This window comes from Bombus pascuorum, chromosome 8, assembly GCF_905332965.1.
Source record: "Bombus pascuorum chromosome 8, iyBomPasc1.1, whole genome shotgun sequence".
NCBI classification, from domain to species: domain Eukaryota; kingdom Metazoa; phylum Arthropoda; class Insecta; order Hymenoptera; family Apidae; genus Bombus; species Bombus pascuorum.
Window position 1 is genome coordinate 17,521,742 of NC_083495.1, and position 26,826 is coordinate 17,548,567.

General features: G+C 50.8%; 2 protein-coding genes and 1 long non-coding RNA gene across 3 annotated transcripts; all 3 read left to right on the forward strand.

Moving 5' to 3' along the window:
- Nucleotides 1-688: 688 nt before the first annotated feature.
- On the forward strand, nucleotides 689-9,771 carry LOC132910224 (uncharacterized). Its single transcript, XR_009658715.1, has 3 exons — nucleotides 689-1,063; nucleotides 8,292-8,377; nucleotides 9,735-9,771. It is a non-coding gene; the product is annotated as an uncharacterized LOC132910224 (long non-coding RNA).
- A 4,148-nt stretch (nucleotides 9,772-13,919) lies between these two features.
- LOC132909494 (uncharacterized) lies at nucleotides 13,920-19,614 on the forward strand. Its single transcript, XM_060964352.1, has 2 exons — nucleotides 13,920-16,298; nucleotides 16,354-19,614. Exons 1-2 carry the CDS (start codon nucleotides 13,920-13,922, stop codon nucleotides 19,612-19,614), a joined length of 5,640 nt encoding a protein of 1,879 aa, XP_060820335.1.
- Nucleotides 19,615-20,438: 824 nt separating this feature from the next.
- On the forward strand, nucleotides 20,439-26,133 carry LOC132909496 (uncharacterized). The gene is made up of 2 exons (XM_060964353.1): nucleotides 20,439-22,817; nucleotides 22,873-26,133. The coding sequence occupies exons 1-2, from the start codon at nucleotides 20,439-20,441 to the stop codon at nucleotides 26,131-26,133; spliced, it is 5,640 nt and encodes a 1,879-aa protein (XP_060820336.1).
- The last annotated feature ends 693 nt before the right edge of the window (nucleotides 26,134-26,826 follow it).

The following is a 26,826-nucleotide window of genomic DNA, read 5'->3' on the forward strand; positions in this document are numbered from 1 at the left end:
CGACTGCTCGTCGTTTGCCTCGAATCACGGGCGTTGTCATCACGCTGGTGATACCTGTAAAACTGTTGACGATTGAGTCGCAGGTCCGCAATGCTGTCCGATTGGTACTTCGGTACTTGGACAGGGACCTGCATTTCACGTCCTCCGTAATTCTGATCGAACTCGTGGGGGTGGACCCCACTGTTCAGTTGGGGCCTTGCCTTCGTAATCCTGTTCAGCGGTCCCTCCCCGAGTTCAACATGTTCAGTTGGAGTGTGTTAAATCGCAGGCCCATTTGCTGGACACTGGTATCATCGGTAAGTGCCATCGACTGTGATAAGATCCAAACGACGTGTCAGGAATCGAGCGAAGGTCAATGCTTGAGCTTCCACCGAAGCTTAGGGTTATCTGGTGCACGGGGGTACGTCACGTAGGTTTGTTAGTTCCTTCGAGAGATCGCGATTACTTTCGTTCCGGGCGATCCGCGGTTTTTCTTTCATCCTTTGATTGTTGGGGCTCCTTTTCCATAGCAGCCTCATTTCTTTTCATTCGTTCCAAGTTAGACAAATGTATCTTTGATACGGAATGTTCCCGATAGGGTTGCGAATTATTGTACGATGTTTGTACCGATCGATGTAATCGTTGTGTGTGAGATACATGTTGCGTTGTGTGGGAGATAGATATTGCGTCGTGTAAGCTTTGTTTTACGTTTGTAGAGATTCGTGTAACCGCTGCATTGGAGATATATGTTTCGCAGTTAGGCTACGAAACAGCTATCTCTTTACGCAGGCCCATGATCACGTAGAGTCAGAACTCGACATTCTTGCCAACAGGTTGAATGTCGAGACCGATGCATAATGTTAAATAACTCATGGGCGGTCTCGTTCGTAGTCACCTCCTTGTGGTGAGACCTAGTAATTGGCATCGCTTTCCAAAAATTAATCAGTTGATTAATCTTTGGAAAACGATACCAAGCTAAGAACTACGCACCAGTCCAGTTTGGGTCACCAAAAGCCGCGAAAAGTATTTTGGATGATTTAGACTGGACTGCACCGTGGGACACCGTGGGACGTCGTTGGACGACGTGGGACAACGTGGGACAACGTGCGACAACGTGGGACAACGTGGGACAACGTGGGACAACGTGGGACAACGTGGGACAACGTGGGACAACGTGGGATATGTCTTGACTCTCAAATCCATTCTGAGTCCATTCTGTACAATGATACTTATCTGACTTGGAATGAAATATAAAAATCGATTCTTCTTTGCCACTGAGTCTTGCGATTATTTTGTGCACGGGAGTGCGTCGCGTGAATCCATTGATCCTTTCAAAAGATCGCGAACGAACGAGTTCGCGCCGCGATTTGTCTTTCATTGTCTCTTCGTCCGAGCTTCTTTTTATTTTTTCATTTTTAAGGGAAGATTATTGTAGTGATGTTGGAGAATATTAAACAGTTTAGTACAATGACTCGAATGTTTCTTTCGCAAGACGCGAAATTATATATGCTGTGTCAATAGCTTCGATTAAATAAATTATTGTTCTATTTCCGATTTATGAAATCATTCTCTTATTTCAAATGAATTTTTAACGAATTGTCTTATTGTTTTAAATTGAGTTATATCTCAATAAATCACTTATGAAATTCAATTTCTTTTGTTGTATTATGTGAATTTGCTACTGCTAACGTCATAAACTTGCAACTTGGTAACAGTTAGATTTAAATACTTCGAAACAAGATTTCGCGTGCGTTTGTCAAGTATTCCTTAAGTATATTTAGTGGCGAACTTTTGAATTCTTACAAATATTTTCCAATATTTATAACTCGCGAGTATAATGTATTAGTGGAATGTATATTTCGTGTTCTAATAACGAAAATTCACAGTATATATTCTAATTGCGAACAGTATAATTCTTGCAAATGACTGTAATGCATTCACGGTATTCGTAAGCATTTGTTCCCTATCAAGAAATATCTCACAATTTTCAACTTACATTTTCATACTTGTTCCAATTTCTTAATAATAATTTTTAAGTATAAAGAAATAGCAGTATTTTCTAAATAAACGTTCGATAGGAAAAAGAAGAAAATTGTCGAAACGACGTTTCGCTTCTTTTCCACCCCCCCATCCCCGCCCCTAAACTGCTTTATTTTCAGGGAATATTTGTGACCGCGCGCAATGCGGTTGTAGAGTCAGTGTTTGCTACGTAATAGCTTCTTTTCAATATTTTAAAATCACGATAGTCTTGATCAAATTCGATCGAATAATCATACGCGAAAATAATAAAATTTTATCAATCAAATTTGTACGCGATTAGAGTTCTTGTTCGCCGATCATAATTTAAGCGGTCGCGGTAACGTAGTCTTTTATTTTCCTTTCTTTATATATTTATTCTTTTGAATATTCGTTTCCGGTATTAGAGTCAGTGTCTCCCTCAAGAGGATAAAGCCTCTCCAGGAGCTCAAGAATGTAAGTAGTTTTATATATTGTATTTCAATTTGTTCTATTTAGTATATTTTGTTTGAAATACTGTTAATTGTAAAATAAAAATGATTGATAATTCAAAAAGCTGTAAATGTCCTTTTTAATTGAAATAAAGTCTTAAAGTCTTAGCATTAAAGTACAATAAAACTGTCTGATACGTATAAAAAAATCACTGAATATTTTGTTCTCAAACTTTTATATTAGAGTTCCAATTTACATACTTATTAGAGTATATTCTTAATTATTGGTAAAGTTTCGAGTTTGTTATTATGTATTAACGATATTAATGATATCTTATGTTTGGTTATAGACATACCACTGCTTCAACTTCTTTACCTTCTTTGGGAATATTCTAACAGTGGCTCAAAAGCCAGGAATGTAAGTATCTTTACATATCGTACTTCGATTATGTCTATTCTGTATATTTTTCTTTGATCACTATTAATTAAGAAATACAATTTGATTGAAAATTTGGCAGATTAGAATCTTCTGGGGTAATTCTTTCATTAAAATAAAATAAGTGTTAAAGTCTTAGTACCGAATTATGAAACAAATGACTAACGTATTTCAGAAATCATTAGATTCTTAATTTCTAGATTTTTTACTTTCATATTAGAGTTTCAGTTTTTATACTTACCAAAGTTTATTAGTATTTCAATCTTTATTATTACTAAAGTTACTACAGTTAATAAACTTTCATTTTTCATTATCTCCAACTTTTTAAATAATCAGCAATCACTCATCGTGTTTTGTTCTGTAGCAGATTCTTCGCAACCTCCATTTCCACCACTGGACCCTACGCAGTTCCTGATGATATTCGTCCTCTGTTTCTCCGCTTCGAACGGTGAGTCGCATGCGTTTCTGTTCCTCCGGTCACTCAATCATGTCGTAGGACGAAAGGTCCGAATCGGCACGAGTGACTGGTTGTATTACGTAGAATTTTTTGCGAGCATAGTGACCGCGGGTATTCTTCATACCCGTGAGTAGTAACACTCCTTTTTCAAATTTATTAGTTTAGGATAGGTCTTCTTGCACATAGCGATTATAATAATTAGTTTTTTAATAATTAGGTTCAACATATGCACTTGAAAATATATTCGTGTTACTTATAAATACGCATGTTAATATTCCGTATGAATATTTGCAAATGGCAAATATCTACACGAATATACCTGTATGACATAAATATACTTGATTTTTAGCTATGAATCGATCGTGACAATATTAAGTCACGTTCGTTTATTTCACTTTAGCTAGAATTTAAAATATGAGTTAAAATTCATTTTTTCCGTACAAGAATGTGTGATATTTTACGTGTAAGAAGGCACTTCGCGACAGGCAGATTTTTGAATCAAAGCAATAATTTTGAACACTGCTTCTGCACTTTCGAATATATGCTTTGATAAAAAGATCGCCTGAGATTATTTCTTTTTTAATAATATATTTAGAGTTAATAATTCCATTTGATCGAGCCTCAATCCTTTTCAATTAACGCTACCTTTTTTGCAATATTAAAATTTTGCTCTAATTTGTTAAATTAATAAAGTAGAGTTACTTAGTTACTATTAAATTAATAAAGTAGATTTAATCAGAAACGAAGTAGTAAAATATAAAATCAAAGAACGTTAGTCCGTTAAATAAAAATTACACAAACTAATCATCTTTTTAGATCAGGATTTTCAGGTTTAACCCCTTCCGTGCCCATTATCAGGATCTCATTCACGTGCCCAGGTGCTACTTGAATGGGAGAAAGACATTGGGCACGATGATCTAGACTTAAGTAATGTAATAATTTCTCAGCGACTGACGAAGCGTTAGTGTATCGTGCACGACGTATTTTCCATATTATGTATGTGTGTTGTTAGGCCGTGGAATTGCGTCGTTTTCTTCTCATTCGTTACAATCTCAAATACTAAAAATGTCGAGACATATATCGATTCAATTTACGTCTCGATACAATCACAATTTCTGATAATATCATCCACGCGATTAACTGCAACCACGCTTTTAATATTGCCGTAAATTACAATTATAATTCCAAGTTTACTTACATTTATTTTAACGATATCATTTTCTCAGACGTGTTTATCACGTTTTACGCAATGGTCACTAGCCTTCGTTAGTCGATTTCAGGAAAACGGTACGTACCTTAGAGTATGCATGTTATGTTAAGCTCGGGTGTCGGAGGCGTCCCGGGACGTCCTCTCTAGTGTAGGACCTTTGCGCCCGGGCGTTTGTGTGAGAACCGTGGAGTGAGTGTGTTGGTGTGCATGTCTTGCAATTTTTTAAATATAGCGCTAGGTAGGATAGGTAGTATACTTTCTGGTATGTCTGTTAATTATAAGTAGGTAGGGCCGGGCAGGTTGGCACAGTCTCTGGTCGGGTAGGCACGTTTTCGTGTGACCAACCTGTTTCTGGAAATTTATTTGAAAAATCGACGGTGAAACTGGCACGAGTAGAGCATGCTCTCGTCTCTGGTTTTTCCTTTCGATTTTTCGAATTTCGCGGTCGCGGTCGCGAGTGGGCTCGAAACGAACGTTTATCGCTCGAGCACGCACGTGCGAGTGAGCAACGGTCACCGCTGTGATCGTTGGTCAGTCCATGTGCACTTCAATCAGCTTCCGCGGTTTATATTTTTATTTTCAAATTTTTTTTTTTGTTTGCGATTTAGAAGTCTCGAGCTTAGATTTAAGTTTCAGCGGGCATTGCGCCCGAAGAAAGAAGAGGCTATAAGCCGAAGAGGCCCGGCAAACTGCCACTCAAGAGGGCAACTACTAATGGCTCCCCATCCTCTGGGTCATCCAGAGCATGGGAAGTCATTATTGTTACTACTTTGTCACTATGCTCGCTTTTAGTATTTTTAGTCGTAGTAGTAGTTTTTGTTTTTTTGACCGATGTATATATCGGTCCATCGTCCTATTGGGCAAATCGCGATTTCTCTTATTAGTGTCGCGACAGATTAATTACGGGTTGTATTAGAGTAGCGAAATAACATCGCGGCTTTTTATTAGTGTCGCGAGAGAATGATTACGGTTTGAATTAGAGTTGCGATAAAATGATAATCGCGTTTGTTTTAGAGTTGCGAATTACGATATCGCGATTGCCTTTTGCAATTTTTATTATGAATTTTTAGAATTTCCTATAGAACTATACGTATCAGAATTTATCCTGTTTTCTATTGTTTAGAATGAGATTATAAAAATGTTATTTTTCAATTATTTTTATAGTATTGCAAGTAGCAATACCAGAATATTTTTCATATTTTAAGTAGTAATTTTCATTAAATTCAGTTTAAAAGTTAGCGTTGCGATATTGTTTCATCGCGAGTTCTACTAATTTTTCCTGTTAGCGTTGCGATAACGAATGATCGCGTTTTCTTAAGTAGAGTTGCGTTTATAAAATGCCCAAACCCTCCGACTGCATTTGTCGGACACCTTTCCTGGATCACACGATACAGCTGCAAGAGCTGTGCAAGTGTGATCGTTCATCGGCAACCTCCTAAATGGTTGCACTGCGATATGTCAGCCCTCCACTCGTGATTTTTCTTATTAGTGTTGCGATAAATTAATTGCGGGTTGTATTAGAGTTGCGAAATAACATCGCGGCTTTGCATTAGTGTGGCGAGAAAATGATTACGGTTTGAATTAGAGTTGCGATAAAATGATAATCGCGTTTGCTTTAGAGTTGCGAATTACGATATCGCGATTGCCTTTTGCAAATTTTAGAATTTTTCCTGTTTTCTATTGTTTAAAATTAGATTATAAAAGTGTTCACTTTATTTTATAGTATTGCAAGTAGCAATACCAGAATATTTAAAAAAGCTTTTTCATATATTAAATAATTATTTTCATTAAATTCACTTTAAGAGTTAGCGTTGCGATATTGTTCCATCGCGAGTTCTACTTATTTTTCCCTTTAGCGTTGCGACAACGAATGAACGCGTTTTGTTAAGTAGAGTTGCGTTTACAAAATACCCAAACCCTCCGACTGCATTTGTCGGACACTGTTCCTGGATCACACGTACAGCTGCAAGAGCTGTGCAAGTGTGATCGTTCATCGGCAACCTCCAAAATGGTTGCAGTACGATCCCTCGCTATTAGTGTTGCGTATTGTTTAAATACGAGTGCGTAGATTTAAATTTATTAGCGTTGCGTCTCAAGTTTCGGGAATTTTCAGACTTTTCTTTTTTTTATTTTAATGATAGATTAATTGATATTGCAGTTTTACAAAGCACTCTTCGCGTTTGATTTTGAGAATTTTCTGCTTCATAAATATTAGTAGTAAATTAGCGTTGCGAAACAAGAACATTCAGTTCCACTCTCAGCGTGTTGATCGGGTTTATATAGAGTGGAAGACGATCGAATCCTTGTAGCCCTTCTGGCTACTGCTTTGTTTTTTTTTCAGCGCCCCTTATTAGTACGTTTATTACTGAAAATACTGCTAAAAGACTTATTTCTGTATTAGTGTTAACGTTACCATGACTGTTAAAATATAGTACTTTATTACGAATGTAATATATATATACATGTATGAAATTGTGAACGATTTCAACACGTAACAAAGTATTATAATGAAATATCTTAATATTGCTACGAAGGCTTGAAATATTTTAAAAAATTTAATTCATTGCTATTAGAATTAATGCTGATGATTGTTCGTTCTTAGAACCATAGCTGTTAGAATCCTTCGGCCGCGATATTTTCTATCTTTTCACAGTAACATAAGAGTAACAGTATTTTTATAAATATTCGAATTTCATTTGCATGAAACAAGAGTTCATTCGCGATTATCGTCACGTTTGTAGCAAAAATTCTGCAAAATATGATTTATGCGCATATCTTTCGGTTCACTATGTTGCAAGTCACTATGTTGTTGTAGGAAATAACAGATACCGTTGAAAGTTAAAAGACAAAACAAGTGATTTTATAATAATCGGATTTTCTCTCAACTTAGTTATTGCATATGACATTTTCAAGTTTTAATTCAGTTTAAATTCAATTACTTAAAATTCTTGTTCTCGACGTAACCCTACTTTCGTTTAAAAAGATATAAATGATTCTCTATATTTGCTAAAATTTAATCAATAGTAATTTGATCTATAATTGACCATTATTAGTAGTTTATTTTTCATATATAAAATGTTCTCGTTTTAAAGATGCCTGTTTCTTTTATATGTATCAAATTCAGTAAATGAGTTTGTTTCAGATTTATTAATTTACAGAAAATACATTTCAGTTACATATTTCAACGTTTTATAGCATATTAAATATATATGCTAGAGGCCCAAATGATTTTTCTTTCATAGTCTGATTGTTCTTGATATCACATTATTAAGAGAAGTATATTACGGCATCGTCACAATTTATAACTTTCGATATCTTCAAAAGTTTAGCACAACGAGTTGTATGTCCATTTTGCAAGATTCTAAATTGTATATGCAATATCGGTGTTTTCATTTTCCTTTTCTCGATCCAAGTTAGACGAATGTATCTTTGTTACCGAATGCTGCCAGTATGGTTGCGAATTATTGTACAATATTTGTACTGATCGATATAATAACTTTTGCAGATTAATCAATTGATTAATTTTTGGGGAACGATTACATCGATCAGCAAAAACATTGTACAATAAATCGATACCAAGCTAAGAACTACGCTAATACAGTGCAGTTTGGATCACCAAAAGCTACGAAGAGAATATTGGGTAATCTAATCTGGACTGCGCCGTGGGACACCGTCAGACACCGTAGGACACCGCTGGACAACGGTGGACAACGCTGGACAACGCTGGACAGCGGTGGACAACGCTGGACAACGTCGGTCCAGTGTGGGTCACCAAAAGCCGCGAAAAGAATTTTGGATGATCTAGACTAGACTGCAACGTGGGACAACGTGGGACGACGTGGGACGAAGTGGGACGACGTGGGACAACGTGGGACAACGTGGGACGACGTGGGACGACGTGGGACGACGTGGGACGACGTGGGACGACGTGGGACGACGTGGGATGCGTGCGTTTTAGTCTTAATTAATCATAAGATAGATACCTATGTTATGTGCATTGTAAACTCATTCCGTACAAAGATACTTATCCATCTTGGAATGAAAAACGTAAATCTCGTCTGTCTTGATCCCCACGCTTACCACATTGGAAAAATTGTTCCCGCGATTTATCGGTTCGCGATCGCTCAGTTCTTTCAAACTGCGGCGTGGCGTATTCGCTCGCGCGTATCCCGGGTGCGTGCGGGTCAACGTGCACTGGACAACTCTTTGGATTCATAGGTTGCCCAAGGACACCTCTTGTCTTGGTGACTACTCGACGACTGCTCGTCGTTTGCCTCGAATCGCGGGCGTTGTCATCACGCTGGTGATACCTGTGAATCTGTTGACGATCGAGTCGCAGGTCCGCAATCCTGTCCGATTGGTACTTCGGTACTTGGACAGGGACCTGCATTTCACGTCCTCCGTAATTCTGATCGAACCCGTGGGGGTGGACCCCACTGTTCAGTTGGGGCCTAGCCTTCGTAATCCTGTTCAGCGGTCCCTCCCCGAGTTCAACATGTTCAGTTGGAGTGTGTTAAATCGCAGGCCCATTTGCTGGACACTGGTATCATCGGCAAGTGCCATCGACCGTGATAAGATAAAAACGACGTGACAGGAATCGGGCGAAGGTCAATGCTTGGGTTCGGCTGAACCTTAGGGTTATCTGGTGCACGGGGGTACGTCGCGTAGGTTTGTTAGTTCTTTCGAGAGATCGCGTTTTCTTGCATAGTCTGATTGTTGGAGCTCCTTTTTCATGGTAGCCTTATTTCTTTTCTTTCGTTCCAAGTTAGACAAATGTATCTTTGATACGGAATGTTGCCGATAGGGTTGCGAATTATTGTACGATGTTTGTACCGATCGATGTAATCTTTGTGTGTGAGATACATGTTGCATTGTGTGGGAGATAGATATTGCGTCGTGTAAGCTTTGTTTTACGTTTGTAAAGATTCGTGTAACCGCTGCGTTGGAGATATATGTTTCGCAGTTAGGCTACGAAACAGCTATCTCTTTACGCAGGCCCATGATCACGTAGAGTCAGAACTCGACATTCCTGCCAACAGGTTGAACGTCGAGACCGATGCATAATGTGAAATAAATCATGGGCGGGTCTCGTGCGTAGTCACCTCCACGTGGTGAGACCTGGTAATTGGCATCGTTTTCCAAAAATTAATCAGTTGATTAAACTTTGCAAAACGATACCAAGCTGAGAACTACGCACCAGTCCAGTTTGGGTCACCAAAAGCCGCGAAAAGAATTTTGGATGATTTAGACTGGACTGCACCGTGGGACAACGTGGGACGTCGTTGGACGACGTGGGACAACGTGGGACAACGTGGGATGCGTGCGTTTTAGTCGTAATTAATCATAAGATAGATACCTATGTTAGGTGCATTGTAAGCTCATTCCGTACAAAGATACATATCCATCTTGAAACGAAAAATATAAATCTCGTCGCTCTTGATTAACATCGTTTGATTAACACCCCCCCCCCCACCTTATCAAGTTATATAAGGAACACGCAAGTCGCGCGCGAGCTCTTTCCTGCTTGAACTCCCGAAGAGTGAACGTCGAAGAAGAATTTGAATATAAGGTAAATAAAAAAAAAGCCAAACAATAACATTGCAACTAGTGAGTTATAACGTCTATGCTATTAATTTACAACACTTAAATAATTAATTTATAACATTTATTCCATTAATTTATAGCATTTAAGCCATTAATTTATAACATTTAAGCTATTAATTTACAACATTTAAACTGTTATTTTATACAGGTAAGCCATGAATTTCTAACATTTAAGCCATTAATCTAAAACAATTACTCCATTAATTCTTAACTATTATACCAATAATTTATAACCATATCCTCCCATTAATTCAAAGTAATGATGCTCTTAATTTATAACAGTTGTACCATTAATTGGAAGCAACTCTATATTCATTGATTTAAATGAATACCATCAATTCGTTGTGAGGAAATTAATGATTTATTTCGTTTTATTTAATATTTACGAAATCTTTCAAGTCCCTGAAGTGCTATTTTATTTCTATACAGCATTATTTTTTAATTTTAAATATATAATTTAATTTCTCATTTCACTATTTCATATAAAAACAATGGTAACGCAGAGTGTACCTATTGTGTGTTTATGGATGGGATGTAATTTTCCATGTCTGCTCGAAACCAAGGAAACAGTCCCGTATTCGTGGAACGAAGGAAGCAAGTGCAATTTAATCGAAGGCAGCGACAACTCACCATTCACCCATTCGCACTACAATTGTTATCTTGCATGGTTTCGTTTCTTCGATGATATGTTCAATAATCAAGTATGATTCTGCAGATCCACGTACTACAGCTATTCTAATTAATAAATTTCAATACACGCTACTTCTTTGTTATAAAATAATTTTACATCTCTACTACCAATGCTTAAAAACTGTTTATGTAAATGGGACCCGAGCGTAGTTACCTCCTCGTGGTGGGTCCCGGTAATTGGTATCGTTTTCCAAATAATAATACACCAACTACTATCTTAAATACTAGTATTATTATTTGAAAAACGATATCAAGCTAAAAACTACTTGAATATAGTCTGGTCTTGATCATCCAAAATAGTTTTGGTGATCTAGACTGGACTAATACCCCCCCGCGGGGGCACCGGGGGACAACGTGGGACATCGTGGGACAACGAGGGACAACGTGGGATGCGTGCGTTTTAGCCTTAATTAATCATAAGATAGATACCTATGTTATGTGCATTGTAAACTCATTCCGTACAAAGATACTTATCCATCTTGGAACGAAAAATATAAATCTCGTCGCTCTTGATCCCCTCGCTTACCACATTGGAAAAATTGTTCCCGCGATTTATCGGTTCGCGATCGCTCAGTTCTTTCAAACTGCGGCGTGGCGTACTCGCTCGCGCGTATCCCGGGTACGTGCGGGTCAACGTGCACTGGACAACTCTTTGGATTCATAGGTCGCCCAAGGACACCTCTTGTCTTGGTGACTACTCGACGACTGCTCGTCGTTTGCCTCGAATCGCGGGCGTTGTCATGACGCTGGTGATACCTGTAAATCTGTTGACGATCGAGTCGCAGGTCCGCAATCCTGTCCGATTGGTACTTCGGTACTTGGACAGGGACCTGCATTTCACGTCCTCCGTAATTCTGATCGAACCCGTGGGGGTGGACCCCACTGTTCAGTTGGGGCCTAGCCTTCGTAATCCTGTTCAGCGGTCCCTCCCCGAGTTCAACATGTTCAGTTGGAGTGTGTTAAATCGCAGGCCCATTTGCTGGACACTGGTATCATCGGCAAGTGCCATCGACCGTGATAAGATAAAAACGACGTGACAGGAATCGGGCGAAGGTCAATGCTTGGGTTCGGCTGAACCTTAGGGTTATCTGGTGCACGGGGGTACGTCGCGTAGGTTTGTTAGTTCTTTCGAGAGATCGCGTTTTCTTGCATAGTCTGATTGTTGGAGCTCCTTTTTCATGGTAGCCTTATTTCTTTTCTTTCGTTCCAAGTTAGACAAATGTATCTTTGATACGGAATGTTGCCGATAGGGTTGCGAATTATTGTACGATGTTTGTACCGATCGATGTAATCTTTGTGTGTGAGATACATGTTGCGTTGTGTGGGAGATAGATATTGCGTCGTGTAAGCTTTGTTTTACGTTTGTAAAGATTCGTGTAACCGCTGCGTTGGAGATATATGTTTCGCAGTTAGGCTACGAAACAGCTATCTCTCTTTACGCAGGCCCATGATCACGTAGAGTCAGAACTCGACATTCCTGCCAACAGGTTGAACGTCGAGACCGATGCATAATGTGAAATAAATCATGGGCGGGTCTCGTGCGTAGTCACCTCCACGTGGTGAGACCTGGTAATTGGCATCGTTTTCCAAAAATTAATCAGTTGATTAAACTTTGCAAAACGATACCAAGCTGAGAACTACGCACCAGTCCAGTTTGGGTCACCAAAAGCCGCGAAAAGAATTTTGGATGATCTAGACTGGACTGCACCGTGGGACAACGTGGGACGTCGTTGGACGACGTGGGACAACGTGGGACAACGTGGGATGCGTGCGTTTTAGTCGTAATTAATCATAAGATAGATACCTATGTTGGAAAACCATTCTACGGGGTTGGAAATCGTAGGAGATACTTCCACAACGTTGTGGAGGGATAGAAATCCATCCTGCGGAGTAGGAAATCGTTGGAGAGTCTTTCACAACGTTGTGGATGATTGGAAAACCATTCTGCCGGGTTGGAATTCGTTGGAATGCCTTCAACAACGATCTGGAGGGTTGGAAAACCATTCTACGGTGTTGGAAATCGTTGGAGAGCATCCCACAACGATCTGTAGGGTTGGAAAACCATTCTACGGTGTTGGAAATCGTAGGAGAGTTTCACAACGTTGTGGTGGGTTGGAAAACAATTCTCCGGTATTCGAAATCGTTGGAGAGACTTCCACAACGATCTGGAGGGTTGGAAAACCATTCTACGGGGATGGCAATCGGTGGAGAGCCTTCCATAACGTTGTGGAGGGTTCGAAAACCATTCTGCGGGGTTGGAAATCGTTGGAGAGCCTTCCATAACGTTGTGGAGGGTTCGAAAACCATTCTGCGGGGTTGGAAATCGTTGGAGAGACTTCCACAACGATCTGGAGGGTTGGAAAACCATTCTACGGGGTTGGAAATCGTTGGAGAGTCTTTCACAACGTTGTGGATGATTGGAAAACCATTCTGCCGGGTTGGAATTCGTTGGAATGCCTTCAACAACGATCTGGAGGGTTGGAAAACCATTCTACGGTGTTGGAAATCGTTGGAGAGCATCCCACAACGATCTGGAGGGTTGGAAAACCATTCTACGGTGTTGGAAATCGTTGGAGAGCATCCCACAACGATCTGGAGGGTTGGAACACCATTCTACGGTGTTGGAAATCGTTGGAAAGCATCGCACAACGATCTGGAGGGTTGGAGAACCATTCTACGGTGTTGGAAATCGTTGAAGATACTTCCACAACGATCTGGAGGGTTGGGGTTAGGTTGGGGTTAGGTTGGGGTTAGGTTGGGGAGCACGAGGCGGGTATGGGTTCTCAGTGCGTAGCATCATGCCCTGAGAAACCCCGATGTATCTGATGTTCACCTATAGTCGGGTGGCGGCTGGTCGGCGCTGTGGCGCCCGTCAGATCGCTGATCCGGTGCGGAGAACTTCGGAGAAGTTGGTGGGCCCATATCTGTCAAGACCACTCACCTCACCTTCACGTGGGGCTCCCCGTCATCCTGCATCGGTCCCGACCGGGGTAGGGTGCGAAAGAGTGAGTGGCAAAGCAAACGAGGGCATGGCTCGTCAACCATGCACCTGATGAAGAAGGAAGGAGGAAGGAGGAAGAAGAAGAAAGAAAAAATATGGATATGAAGGATAACCAAGAAATCGACGTTTACGGTGCAGGGGAGGGATACCCCAGTACCGGCGCAGGAGTGGGTGGTCAAGCGGGCCCCACTGCGTCGTTAGCTAGCGACCGTGGCCGTGTGGGGGTGGGCCACCGGGCCCCCATACGCGTAAACGCGTCCGGTGAAGAAATGGAAGACGTCGCGATGGAGGAGATCCGCGAGGGTGGGCCTCCCGCAAGGACAAAAGCGAACAACATCGAAGCGGCAAAGAACCGCGGAAGAAGCGGGGAGAGAAAAGCGGAGAGGGCGGGACCCGAGGACAGGAGAAGAAGCAACAGCCGGGGAGGGAAACCGACACCGACGCCGTCGCACGCCCCGCTCGCGGTCCCGTCAACCCCGCTTCCAACCGCAGCGGAGCACAGCGGCAACACGTTCCAAACGTTCAAAATTCCCAAGAACGTCAGGGACAAAGTGAAAGCGCAAGATGGGCACAGGTCCCGAAAGGAGTCGACCTCGGAAGGCAGATCGGAGGACGAGGAGTCAATGGCCTCGGTCACCTGGAGGGGCAAGAAGAGAAAAATAACGAAAGTGACTCCAGAGGTGTCGGACCGAATGAGGAACGTTATCCAAGGGTCCTCACCGAGAGACGTGGACGCCGAAGTACGGCGACATCAGGCCGAGGTCCTGAAGGTGGCGGCGACGTCCTCCAACCTCAAGGGGACGTACGTCAAAACCCTCAAGGACGCGGTCGAGTACACCGTCGCGGCATGGTCCCACCAAACAACCACCTCCCGGGTGCCAGACTTCCTGGAAGAAAGGAAGAAGAGGGAGGCGCTGGAAAGAGAGGTGGAAAGCCTGAAGAGGAGGAACGAGGAGTTGGAACAAAGGATAGACAGGTTCCTGAAAGGCACGGCCGAGACAGCGGCGCCGTCCCCGACGGAGGCGCAGGCTCCCCGGAGCAGCGGGAGGGCCAAGGACGACATCGGAGCAGAAATAGAGATGCTAAAGAAGTCGATAAGCAGCCTCGGCCCATCCCTGTTGGGGACCCTGAGGGAAGAGCTCAGGGAAGCCCTCAGGGGAACGGGCCTGCTGAGACAAGCGACAGGAGGGAACAACAGCGGCGACAAAGAGCGGACGACGATGCCGCGGACGGCGAGCCCGAAGCCTCCCCAACAACCCCCGCAATCCTCCCAACCCTCTCAACAGCAAGAGGGACAGGGACAGGAGACGGACGGGGAATGGAGGACCATGGTCTCGCGGAATGCGAGACGGAAGGCCAGGGAACAGAGGAGGAAAGAAGCGGGCCACGGCGCCCCCCTCCCCATCGCGCCACAAACTAGCAGGGCGAGATCGGCGGTGGGACCAGCCGGGCAACCGCCAAGGACGACCCCCGCCGCATTAGGTGGAGGGGAAAGGAGGAGAGAAAGAAACGGAGAGAAGAAGACAGGAGCCCAACCGGCGAAACGGACGTACGCGACGGTGGCGGGCAGGGCGGGATCGGCGGTCGTGCGGCCAGCACTCCGACCCCCCCCAACGTCATCGGCGGTAACGCTCACGCTGAGGGACGGGGCTCCGAAGACGTACGAGGAGATCCTGGCGGAGGCGAGACGGGACAAGACCCTCCAGAAATGCGGACTGGAGTACGTCCGAACGAGAAAGGCGGCGACCGGGGCCATGGTGATCAATATCCCGGACGACGCCGGCATGAGCAAGGCCACGCAGTTGGCGTCGCGATTAGCCGGGGTATTGGACCCCTCCACCGTCAGAGTATCAGTCCCGGTACCGACGGCCGAGATCAAATTGGTGGGGGTCGACATATCCCTTAACGAGGAGGAACTGCTGGAGGAGCTGTCCAGGGCGGCGGACTGCCAGCCCCGCGACGTCAGAGCATGGAGCGCGGGAACATCTAGAAGCGGCATGGGGATATTCTACGCCAAGTGCCCCGTGGCCGGAGCCCGTAAACTGGCTCAAGCGGGGAGGGTCACACTGGGGTGGACCAGGGCAAAGGTGATCGCACTCCCCAGGAGACCGCTCCAGTGTTTCCGATGCCTGGAGGTGGGCCACATGGCGGCGATGTGCGTCTCCCCGGTGAGAAGAACCCACCTGTGTTTCCGGTGCGGAGAAGAGGGGCACAGGGCGAGGAACTGCACGGCCGCATCGCCGAGGTGCCCCATCTGCGAGGCAAAAGGAGCCCCGTCAAAACACAGGATGGGAAGCGCGGCGTGCAAACCACCGGAGGTAGGACCATCCGGAAGGAGAAGGGCGCGGAGAACGGCGATGGCCAAGGCAGCAGAGGCCACGGCGACAACCACGAGCAAGGGCGTCACCGGAGCCGCGGAGCAGGCCAGCCTGTCGGGCAACCCACCAGTCGGAGGGAAGGATAGCACCATCGGAGTGAGTGGCCCGGGGGAGGCCATGGAGGTGACCGAGTAAATTCCGGGTCCTCCAGTGTAACTTGGGCAGAGCCGGAAGGGCCCAGGACCTGCTCTACCAGTCCATCCGGGAGAGCAGGACCGACGTGGCGGTGGTGGCGGAGCCGTACAACATCCCCGCATCCCCCCAATGGGCGGGAGATCTAAGCGGATGGGTCGCCATCACTTGGCCGTGTACCTCGGGAGTCTCCGGGCGAGTCGCGGAAAGAGGCAACGGGTTCGTGGCGGTCGAATGGACGGACCTCGTGGTGGTGGGGGTATACATCTCTCCCAACTGCGACATCCGGGCGTTCGAGGACCTACTGGACGAGATGGGAGAGTGCGTAAGGAGGCTTCTCCCCCGACAGGTGCTCGTACTGGGGGACTTCAACGCCCACTCCACGACGTGGGGCAACGACAGAACCACCACGAGAGGCAGAGAACTGGCGGACTGGGCCGCGGGTCTCGGTCTCGTGCTGGTCAACAGAGGCTCGGAGTCCACATACGTGGGGCGGAGAGGAGCGTCGGTCATAGATCTGACGTGGGCGACGCAGAGGCTCCACCCCAGAATAAGGAACTGGCGGGTGGCCGTAGAGATGGAAACGCTAGCGGACCACCTCTACGTGCTAATGGACATCGAACCCGCCAAGAGAAGCACGAGCGGCGACAACAACAACAACGTCGAGGGAAGGACATCGAGCCGCCCGGGGCTGCCCCCTCCTCGCCGATGGAAACTGAAGGAGAGGGACGGGGACATGCTTCGGGCAACGGCCACCGTAGCGGCTTGGTGCTGGGACGCGAAGAGGAACAAGAACCGAGGCAACGTGGACGGGGAGGCGCAGGAATTGGGAGAATGGATGAGGAGAGCCTGCGACGCCTCCATGCCGCGAACCAGCGCCGGGTCTAGGCGCGACAACAGCAGCGTCTACTGGTGGTCGCGGGAGATCGCGGACCTGCGAGACGACTGCCACAGAGCCCGCAGGCTGCTCGCCAGGGCGAGAAGAAGAGGGCGGAACCGCAACGAAGAGGAGATCCTCGAGAGGTACAGGGCCCACAGAGAGGCCAGAATGGCCCTGCAAAGGGCCATAAAGGAAGCGAAAGAGGCGTCGTGGAAACGGCTGTTGGAATCCGTGGAATCCGATCCATGGGGAAGACCGTACAAGACGGTGCTGAAGAAACTCAGGCCGGCGGCTCCCCCGATAACCGAGAACATGGATCGGGAACTACTAGCACGGGTGATCGACACGCTGTTCCCACGACCGGAAGAAGAAGGAGGCGAAGAGGAGGAAGACTCCCCGAGGCGCCACGAGGATACGGAACAGGCCCCTCCAGAGGAGAGGGGATGCACTCGGAGCGGCGGCGGCGGACCGGCGATGGATCAACCCGGAGCGCACATAACGAGGGAGGAACTGGAAGCAGCCACCAAGAAGATGGCTGCCAAGGACGTGGCGCCGGGGCCGGACGGAATCCCCGGGCGGGTGTGGGCGGAGACCATGGACATCATGGCCCCCCGCCTGCTGCATCTGTACAACAGGTGCCTGAGGGAAGGCGCATACCCCCGGGCGTGGAAGGTGGCGAGGCTGGTGCTGCTGAGGAAGGAGGGTCGACCGCCGGAGTCCCCATCGGCGTACAGGCCGATATGCCTCCTGGACGAGGTAGGCAAGCTCTTCGAGAGAGTAATCGCCTCCCGTCTGGGGGCGCACATGGAGTCCAGGGTACCAGGCTGGCACGACAACCAGTTCGGGTTCCGTCGCGGGAGGTCCACCATCGACGCGATCCGCAGATTGAGAGAGGGGGTGGAGAGAGTGGTGGCTCGAGAAGGGATCGCGATAGCGGTCTCCCTGGACATCACCAACGCCTTCAACTCGATCCCGTGGAGCAAGATCAGAGAGGCCCTGCGATTCTTCGAGGTTCCGGGGTACCTCCGGAGGATAATCGGGGCATACCTCCGGGAGAGGTGGATAACGTACAGATCCACGGAGGGAGAGGAGAGAAGAGCGGTGGAGCGCGGAGTGCCGCAGGGCTCGGTCCTGGGACCGATGCTGTGGATAACCGCCTACGACTACGTGCTCCGCACCCCGATGCCCGGAAGCACGGGACTGATTTGCTACGCGGACGACACCCTGGTCGTGGCAGGAGGGCGCTGGTGGTACGAGACGGCGGAGGCTGCCACGGAGGCCACCCGGCGAGCGGCGAGGGCCATCGGAGAACTGGGGCTGAAGGTCGCTCCGGCCAAGACGGAGGCGCTCGGGTTCTACGACGGAAGACGCAGAGGACCGCCCCCGGATGGACTGACGATCGACGTGGACGGGGTAGGGGTCCGGGTGGGGAGCCAACTGAGGTACCTGGGCCTCATCATCGACGACCAATGGTCGTTCGAGCCCCACTTCGAGAGCCTCGCCCCAAAGGTGGCGGCAGCGGCCAACGCCCTATGCGGCATCCTCCCGAACATCGGAGGCGCCGGGAGAGCGGTGCGCAGGCTGTACGACGGGGTGGTCAGAGCCCGAGCGATGTACGGTGCGCCCATCTGGGCGAGGGATCTGGCCGCGAGCAGGCGAAGTCAGACACTCCTGCGGGCGGTTCAACGCACCACCGCTCTGAGGATAGCGAGAGGGTACAGGACGGTATCGCACGCGTCCGCGACCGTCCTGGCGGCATCCCCTCCATACGCGTTGCAAGCCCTGGCCCTTCAAAAGGTGTACGGAGCCACGAGAGTCAGGGACGGGGATCGAGACGAAGACCCTCTGCAGGTGAGGAAGGAGATAGAAGAGGAGACATGGGAGAGATGGCGGCTCCTACTGGAGAAGGAGGCGAGGAAGACGTCCCACCGCGCGGTAGACGCGGTTCTGCCCGTCTGGGACAGGTGGAAGGAAGCGCGGGGCGTTCCGCTGACCTACAGGCTGACCCAGGTGCTCACCGGGCACGGAGTGTTCGGGGAGTTCCTGAAGAAGATTCGGAAGGAGGTGACCAACATCTGTCACCACTGCGGGGAGGCGGAGGACAACGCCCAGCACACTCTGCAGCACTGCCCCGCGTGGGCCATGCAGAGACACACCCTGACGGTGAAGATCGGGGACGACCTGTCCCCGAGGAGGATCGTGGAGGCGCTGCTACGTAGCCGGTCGGACTACGAGGCAGTGAGGGACTTTTGCGAGCAAATCATGCTCGCGAAGGAGCGGGCGGAGCGGCTCAGGGTCCGAGCCGAGCACCCGGCAAGGATACAACGCGAGAGAAGTGGGCGCAACGGGGGGAGGCCGCCATCTCCCCCAACGGATCAGGAAACAAGAAGAGGAATATGACCTCGGGGTTGGCTGCCCCGGGGGTCACAGCGAAGCATCCCCTCTGCACTAGGAGGGAAGACGATGAGAGGAGGGCTTACAGGAGATTTTCAACCGTGATACCCCTGGGCCCTCTTCTTCCCTGTGCGTACGAGCAGCCACGTGGTGGTTTTAGTCGGTAAGAGTCCGACACTACCCGACTCCCATTGGGGGAAGGGTGTCCATGAGGATTTCCCCACGTTAAAAAAAAAAAAAAAAAAAAAAAGGTTGGGGTTAGGTTTGGGGTTAGGTTGGGGTTAGGTTGGGGTTAGGTTGGGGTTAGGTTGGGGTTAGGTTGGGGTTAGGTTGGGGTTAGGTTGGGGTTAGGTTGGGGTTAGGTTGGGGTTAGGTTGGGGTTAGGTTGGGGTTAGGTTGGGGTTAGGTTGGGGTTAGGTTGGGGTTAGGTTGGGGTTAGGTTAGGTTGGGGTTAGGTTGGGGTTAGGTTGGGGTTAGGTTGGGGTTAGGTTGGGGAGCACGAGGCGGGTATGGGTTCTCAGTGCGTAGCATCATGCCCTGAGAAACCCCGATGTATCTGATGTTCACCTATAGTCGGGTGGCGGCTGGTCGGCGCTGTGGCGCCCGTCAGATCGCTGATCCGGTGCGGAGAACTTCGGAGAAGTTGGTGGGCCCATATCTGTCAAGACCACTCACCTCACCTTCACGTGGGGCTCCCCGTCATCCTGCATCGGTCCCGACCGGGGTAGGGTGCGAAAGAGTGAGTGGCAAAGCAAACGAGGGCATGGCTCGTCAACCATGCACCTGATGAAGAAGGAAGGAGGAAGGAGGAAGAAGAAGAAAGAAAAAATATGGATATGAAGGATAACCAAGAAATCGACGTTTACGGTGCAGGGGAGGGATACCCCAGTACCGGCGCAGGAGTGGGTGGTCAAGCGGGCCCCACTGCGTCGTTAGCTAGCGACCGTGGCCGTGTGGGGGTGGGCCACCGGGCCCCCATACGCGTAAACGCGTCCGGTGAAGAAATGGAAGACGTCGCGATGGAGGAGACCCGCGAGGGTGGGCCTCCCGCAAGGACAAAAGCGAACAACATCGAAGCGGCAAAGAACCGCGGAAGAAGCGGGGAGAGAAAAGCGGAGAGGGCGGGACCCGAGGACAGGAGAAGAAGCAACAGCCGGGGAGGGAAACCGACACCGACGCCGTCGCACGCCCCGCTCGCGGTCCCGTCAACCCCGCTTCCAACCGCAGCGGAGCACAGCGGCAACACGTTTCAAACGTTCAAAATTCCCAAGAACGTCAGGGACAAAGTGAAAGCGCAAGATGGGCACATGTCCCGAAAGGAGTCGACCTCGGAAGGCAGATCGGAGGACGAGGAGTCAATGGCCTCGGTCACCTGGAGGGGCAAGAAGAGAAAAATAACGAAAGTGACTCCAGAGGTGTCGGACCGAATGAGGAACGTTATCCAAGGGTCCTCACCGAGAGACGTGGACGCCGAAGTACGGCGACATCAGGCCGAGGTCCTGAAGGTGGCGGCGACGTCCTCCAACCTCAAGGGGACGTACGTCAAAACCCTCAAGGACGCGGTCGAGTACACCGTCGCGGCATGGTCCCACCAAACAACCACCTCCCGGGTGCCAGACTTCCTGGAAGAAAGGAAGAAGAGGGAGGCGCTGGAAAGAGAGGTGGAAAGCCTGAAGAGGAGGAACGAGGAGTTGGAAGAGAGGATGAACAGGTTCCTGAAAGGCACGGCCGAGACAGCGGCGCCGTCCCCGACGGAGGCGCAGGCTCCCCGGAGCAGCGGGAGGGCCAAGGACGACATCGGAGCAGAAATAGAGATGCTAAAGAAGTCGATAAGCAGCCTCGGCCCATCCCTGTTGGGGACCCTGAGGGAAGAGCTCAGGGAAGCCCTCAGGGGAACGGGCCTGCTGAGACAAGCGACAGGAGGGAACAACAGCGGCGACAAAGAGCGGACGACGATGCCGCGGACGGCGGGCCCGAAGCCTCCCCAACAACCCCCGCAATCCTCCCAACCCTCTCAACAGCAAGCGGGACAGGGACAGGAGACGGACGGGGAATGGAGGACCATGGTCTCGCGGAAGGCGAGACGGAAGGCCAGGGAACAGAGGAGGAAAGAAGCGGGCCACGGCGCCCCCCTCCCCATCGCGCCACAAACGAGCAGGACGAGATCGGCGGTGGGACCAGCCGGGCAACCGCCAAGGACGACCCCCGCCGCATTAGGTGGAGGGGAAAGGAGGAGAGAAGGAAACGGAGAGAAGAAGGCAGGAGCCCAACCGGCGAAACGGACGTACGCGACGGTGGCGGGCAGGGCGGGATCGGCGGTCGTGCGGCCAGCACTCCGACCCCCCCCAACGTCATCGGCGGTAACGCTCACGCTGAGGGAAGGGGCTCCGAAGACGTACGAGGAGATCCTGGCGGAGGCGAGACGGGACAAGACCCTCCAGAAATGCGGACTGGAGTACGTCCGAACGAGAAAGGCGGCGACCGGGGCCATGGTGATCAATATCCCGGACGACGCCGGCATGAGCAAGGCCACGCAGTTGGCGTCGCGATTAGCCGGGGTATTGGACCCCTCCACCGTCAGAGTATCAGTCCCGGTACCGACGGCCGAGATCAAATTGGTGGGGGTCGACATATCCCTGAACGAGGAGGAACTGCTGGAGGAGCTGTCCAGGGCGGCGGACTGCCAGCCCCGCGACGTCAGAGCATGGAGCGCGGGAACATCTAGAAGCGGCATGGGGATATTCTACGCCAAGTGCCCCGTGGCCGGAGCCCGTAAACTGGCTCAAGCGGGGAGGGTCACACTGGGGTGGACCAGGGCAAAGGTGATCGCACTCCCCAGGAGACCGCTCCAGTGTTTCCGATGCCTGGAGGTGGGCCACATGGCGGCGATGTGCGTCTCCCCGGTGAGAAGAACCCACCTGTGTTTCCGGTGCGGAGAAGAGGGGCACAGGGCGAGGAACTGCACGGCCGCATCGCCGAGGTGCCCCATCTGCGAGGCAAAAGGAGCCCCGTCAAAACACAGGATGGGAAGCGCGGCGTGCAAACCACCGGAGGTAGGACCATCCGGAAGGAGAAGGGCGCGGAGAACGGCGATGGCCAAGGCAGCAGAGGCCACGGCGACAACCACGAGCAAGGGCGTCACCGGAGCCGCGGAGCAGGCCAGCCTGTCGGGCAACCCACCAGTCGGAGGGAAGGATAGCACCATCGGAGTGAGTGGCCCGGGGGAGGCCATGGAGGTGACCGAGTAAATTCCGGGTCCTCCAGTGTAACTTGGGCAGAGCCGGAAGGGCCCAGGACCTGCTCTACCAGTCCATCCGGGAGAGCAGGACCGACGTGGCGGTGGTGGCGGAGCCGTACAACATCCCCGCATCCCCCCAATGGGCGGGAGATCTAAGCGGATGGGTGGCCATCACTTGGCCGTGTACCTCGGGAGTCTCCGGGCGAATCGCGGAAAGAGGCAACGGGTTCGTGGCGGTCGAATGGACGGACCTCGTGGTGGTGGGGGTATACATCTCTCCCAACTGCGACATCCGGGCGTTCGAGGACCTACTGGACGAGATGGGAGAGTGCGTAAGGAGGCTTCTCCCCCGACAGGTGCTCGTACTGGGGGACTTCAACGCCCACTCCACGACGTGGGGCAACGACAGAACCACCACGAGAGGCAGAGAACTGGCGGACTGGGCCGCGGGTCTCGGTCTCGTGCTGGTCAACAGAGGCTCGGAGTCCACATACGTGGGGCGGAGAGGAGCGTCGGTCATAGATCTGACGTGGGCGACGCAGAGGCTCCACCCCAGAATAAGGAACTGGCGGGTGGCCGTAGAGATGGAAACGCTAGCGGACCACCTCTACGTGCTAATGGACATCGAACCCGCCAAGAGAAGCACGAGCGGCGACAACAACAACAACGTCGAGGGAAGGACATCGAGCCGCCCGGGGCTGCCCCCTCCTCGCCGATGGAAACTGAAGGAGAGGGACGGGGACATGCTTCGGGCAACGGCCACCGTAGCGGCTTGGTGCTGGGACGCGAAGAGGAACAAGAACCGAGGCAACGTGGACGGGGAGGCGCAGGAATTGGGAGAATGGATGAGGAGAGCCTGCGACGCCTCCATGCCGCGAACCAGCGCCGGGTCTAGGCGCGACAACAGCAGCGTCTACTGGTGGTCACGGGAGATCGCGGACCTGCGAGACGACTGCCACAGAGCCCGCAGGCTTCTCGCTAGGGCGAGAAGAAGAGGGCGGAACCGCAACGAAGAGGAGATCCTCGAGAGGTACAGGGCCCACAGAGAAGCCAGAATGGCCCTGCAAAGGGCCATAAAGGAAGCGAAAGAGGCGTCGTGGAAACGGCTGTTGGAATCCGTGGAATCCGATCCATGGGGAAGACCGTACAAGACGGTGCTGAGGAAACTCAGGCCGGCGGCTCCCCCGATAACCGAGAACATGGATCGGGAACTACTAGCACGGGTGATCGACACGCTGTTCCCACGACCGGAAGAAGAAGGAGGCGAAGAGGAGGAAGACTCCCCGAGGCGCCACGAGGATACGGAACAGGCCCCTCCAGAGGAGAGGGGATGCACTCGGAGCGGCGGCGGCGTACCGGCGATGGATCAACCCGGAGCGCACATAACGAGGGAGGAACTGGAAGCAGCCACCAAGAAGATGGCTGCCAAGGACGTGGCGCCGGGGCCGGACGGAATCCCCGGGCGGGTGTGGGCGGAGACCATGGACATCATGGCCCCCCGCCTGCTGCATCTGTACAACAGGTGCCTGAGGGAAGGCGCATACCCCCGGGCGTGGAAGGTGGCGAGGCTGGTGCTGCTGAGGAAGGAGGGTCGACCGCCGGAGTCCCCATCGGCGTACAGGCCGATATGCCTCCTGGACGAGGTGGGCAAGCTCTTCGAGAGAGTAATCGCCTCCCGTCTGGGGGCGCACATGGAGTCCAGGGTACCAGGCTGGCACGACAACCAGTTCGGGTTCCGTCGCGGGAGGTCCACCATCGACGCGATCCGCAGATTGAGAGAGGGGGTGGAGAGAGTGGTGGCTCGAGAAGGGATCGCGATAGCGGTCTCCCTGGACATCACCAACGCCTTCAACTCGATCCCGTGGAGCAAGATCAGAGAGGCCCTGCGATTCTTCGAGGTTCCGGGGTACCTCCGGAGGATAATCGGGGCATACCTCCGGGAGAGGTGGATAACGTACAGATCCACGGAGGGAGAGGAGAGAAGAGCGGTGGAGCGCGGAGTGCCGCAGGGCTCGGTCCTGGGACCGATGCTGTGGATAACCGCCTACGACTACGTGCTCCGCACCCCGATGCCCGGAAGCACGGGACTGATTTGCTACGCGGACGACACCCTGGTCGTGGCAGGAGGGCGCTGGTGGTACGAGACGGCGGAGGCTGCCACGGAGGCCACCCGGCGAGCGGCGAGGGCCATCGGAGAACTGGGGCTGAAGGTCGCTCCGGCCAAGACGGAGGCGCTCGGGTTCTACGACGGAAGACGCAGAGGACCGCCCCCGGATGGACTGACGATCGACGTGGACGGGGTAGGGGTCCGGGTGGGGAGCCAACTGAGGTACCTGGGCCTCATCATCGACGACCAATGGTCGTTCGAGCCCCACTTCGAGAGCCTCGCCCCAAAGGTGGCGGCAGCGGCCAACGCCCTATGCGGCATCCTCCCGAACATCGGAGGCGCCGGGAGAGCGGTGCGCAGGCTGTACGACGGGGTGGTCAGAGCCCGAGCGATGTACGGTGCGCCCATCTGGGCGAGGGATCTGGCCGCGAGCAGGCGAAGTCAGACACTCCTGCGGGCGGTTCAACGCACCACCGCTCTGAGGATAGCGAGAGGGTACAGGACGGTGTCGCACGCGTCCGCGACCGTCCTGGCGGCATCCCCTCCATACGCGTTGCAAGCCCTGGCCCTTCAAAAGGTGTACGGAGCCACGAGGGTCAGGGACGGGGATCGAGACGAAGACGCTCCGCAGGTGAGGAAGGAGATAGAAGAGGAGACATGGGAGAGGTGGCGGCTCCTACTGGAGAAGGAGGCGAGGAAGACGTCCCACCGCGCGGTAGACGCGGTCCTGCCCGTCTGGGACAGGTGGAAGGAAGCGCGGGGCGTTCCGCTGACCTACAGGCTGACCCAGGTGCTCACCGGGCACGGAGTGTTCGGGGAGTTCCTGAAGAAGATTCGGAAGGAGGTGACCAACATCTGTCACCACTGCGGGGAGGCGGAGGACAACGCCCAGCACACTCTGCAGCACTGCCCCGCGTGGGCCATGCAGAGACACACCCTGACGGTGAAGATCGGGGACGACCTGTCCCCGAGGAGGATCGTGGAGGCGCTGCTACGTAGCCGGTCGGACTACGAGGCAGTGAGGGACTTTTGCGAGCAAATCATGCTCGCGAAGGAGCGGGCGGAGCGGCTCAGGGTCCGAGCCGAGCACCCGGCAAGGATACGACGCGAGAGAAGTGGGCGCAACGGGGGGAGGCCGCCATCTCCCCCAACGGATACGGAAACAACAAGAGGAAGATGACCCCGGGGTTGGCTGCCCCGGGAGTCACAGCGAAGCATCCCCTCCGCACTAGGAGGGAAGACGATGAGAGGAGGGCTTACAGGAGATTTTCAACCGTGATACCCCTGGGCCCTCTTCTTCCCTGTGCGTACGAGCAGCCACGTGGTGGTTTTAGTCGGTAAGAGTCCGACACTACCCGACCCCCATTGGGGGAAGGGTGTCCATGAGGATTTCCCCACGTAAAAAAAAAAAAAAAAAAAAAAAAAAAAAAAAAAAAAAAAAAAAAAAAAAAAAAAAAAAAAAAAAAAAAAAAAAAAAGGTTGGGGTTAGGTTGGGGTTAGGTTGGGGTTAGGTTGGGGTTAGGTTGGGGTTAGGTTGGGGTTAGGTTGGGGTTAGGTTGGGGTTAGGTTGGGGTTAGGTTGGGGTTAGGTTGGGGTTAGGTTGGGGTGAGGTTGGGGTTAGGTTGGGGTTAGGTTGGGGTTAGGTTGGGGTTAGGTTGGGGTTAGGTTGGGGTTAGGTTGGGGTTAGGTTGGGGTTAGGTTGGGGTTAGGTTGGGGTTAGGTTGGGGTTAGGTTGGGGTTAGGTTGGGGTTAGGTTGGGGTTAGGTTGGGGTTAGGTTGGGGTTAGGTTGGGGTTAGGTTGGGGTTAGGTTGGGGTTAGGTTGGGGTTAGGTTGGGGTTAGGTTGGGGTTAGGTTGGGGTTAGGTTGGGGTTA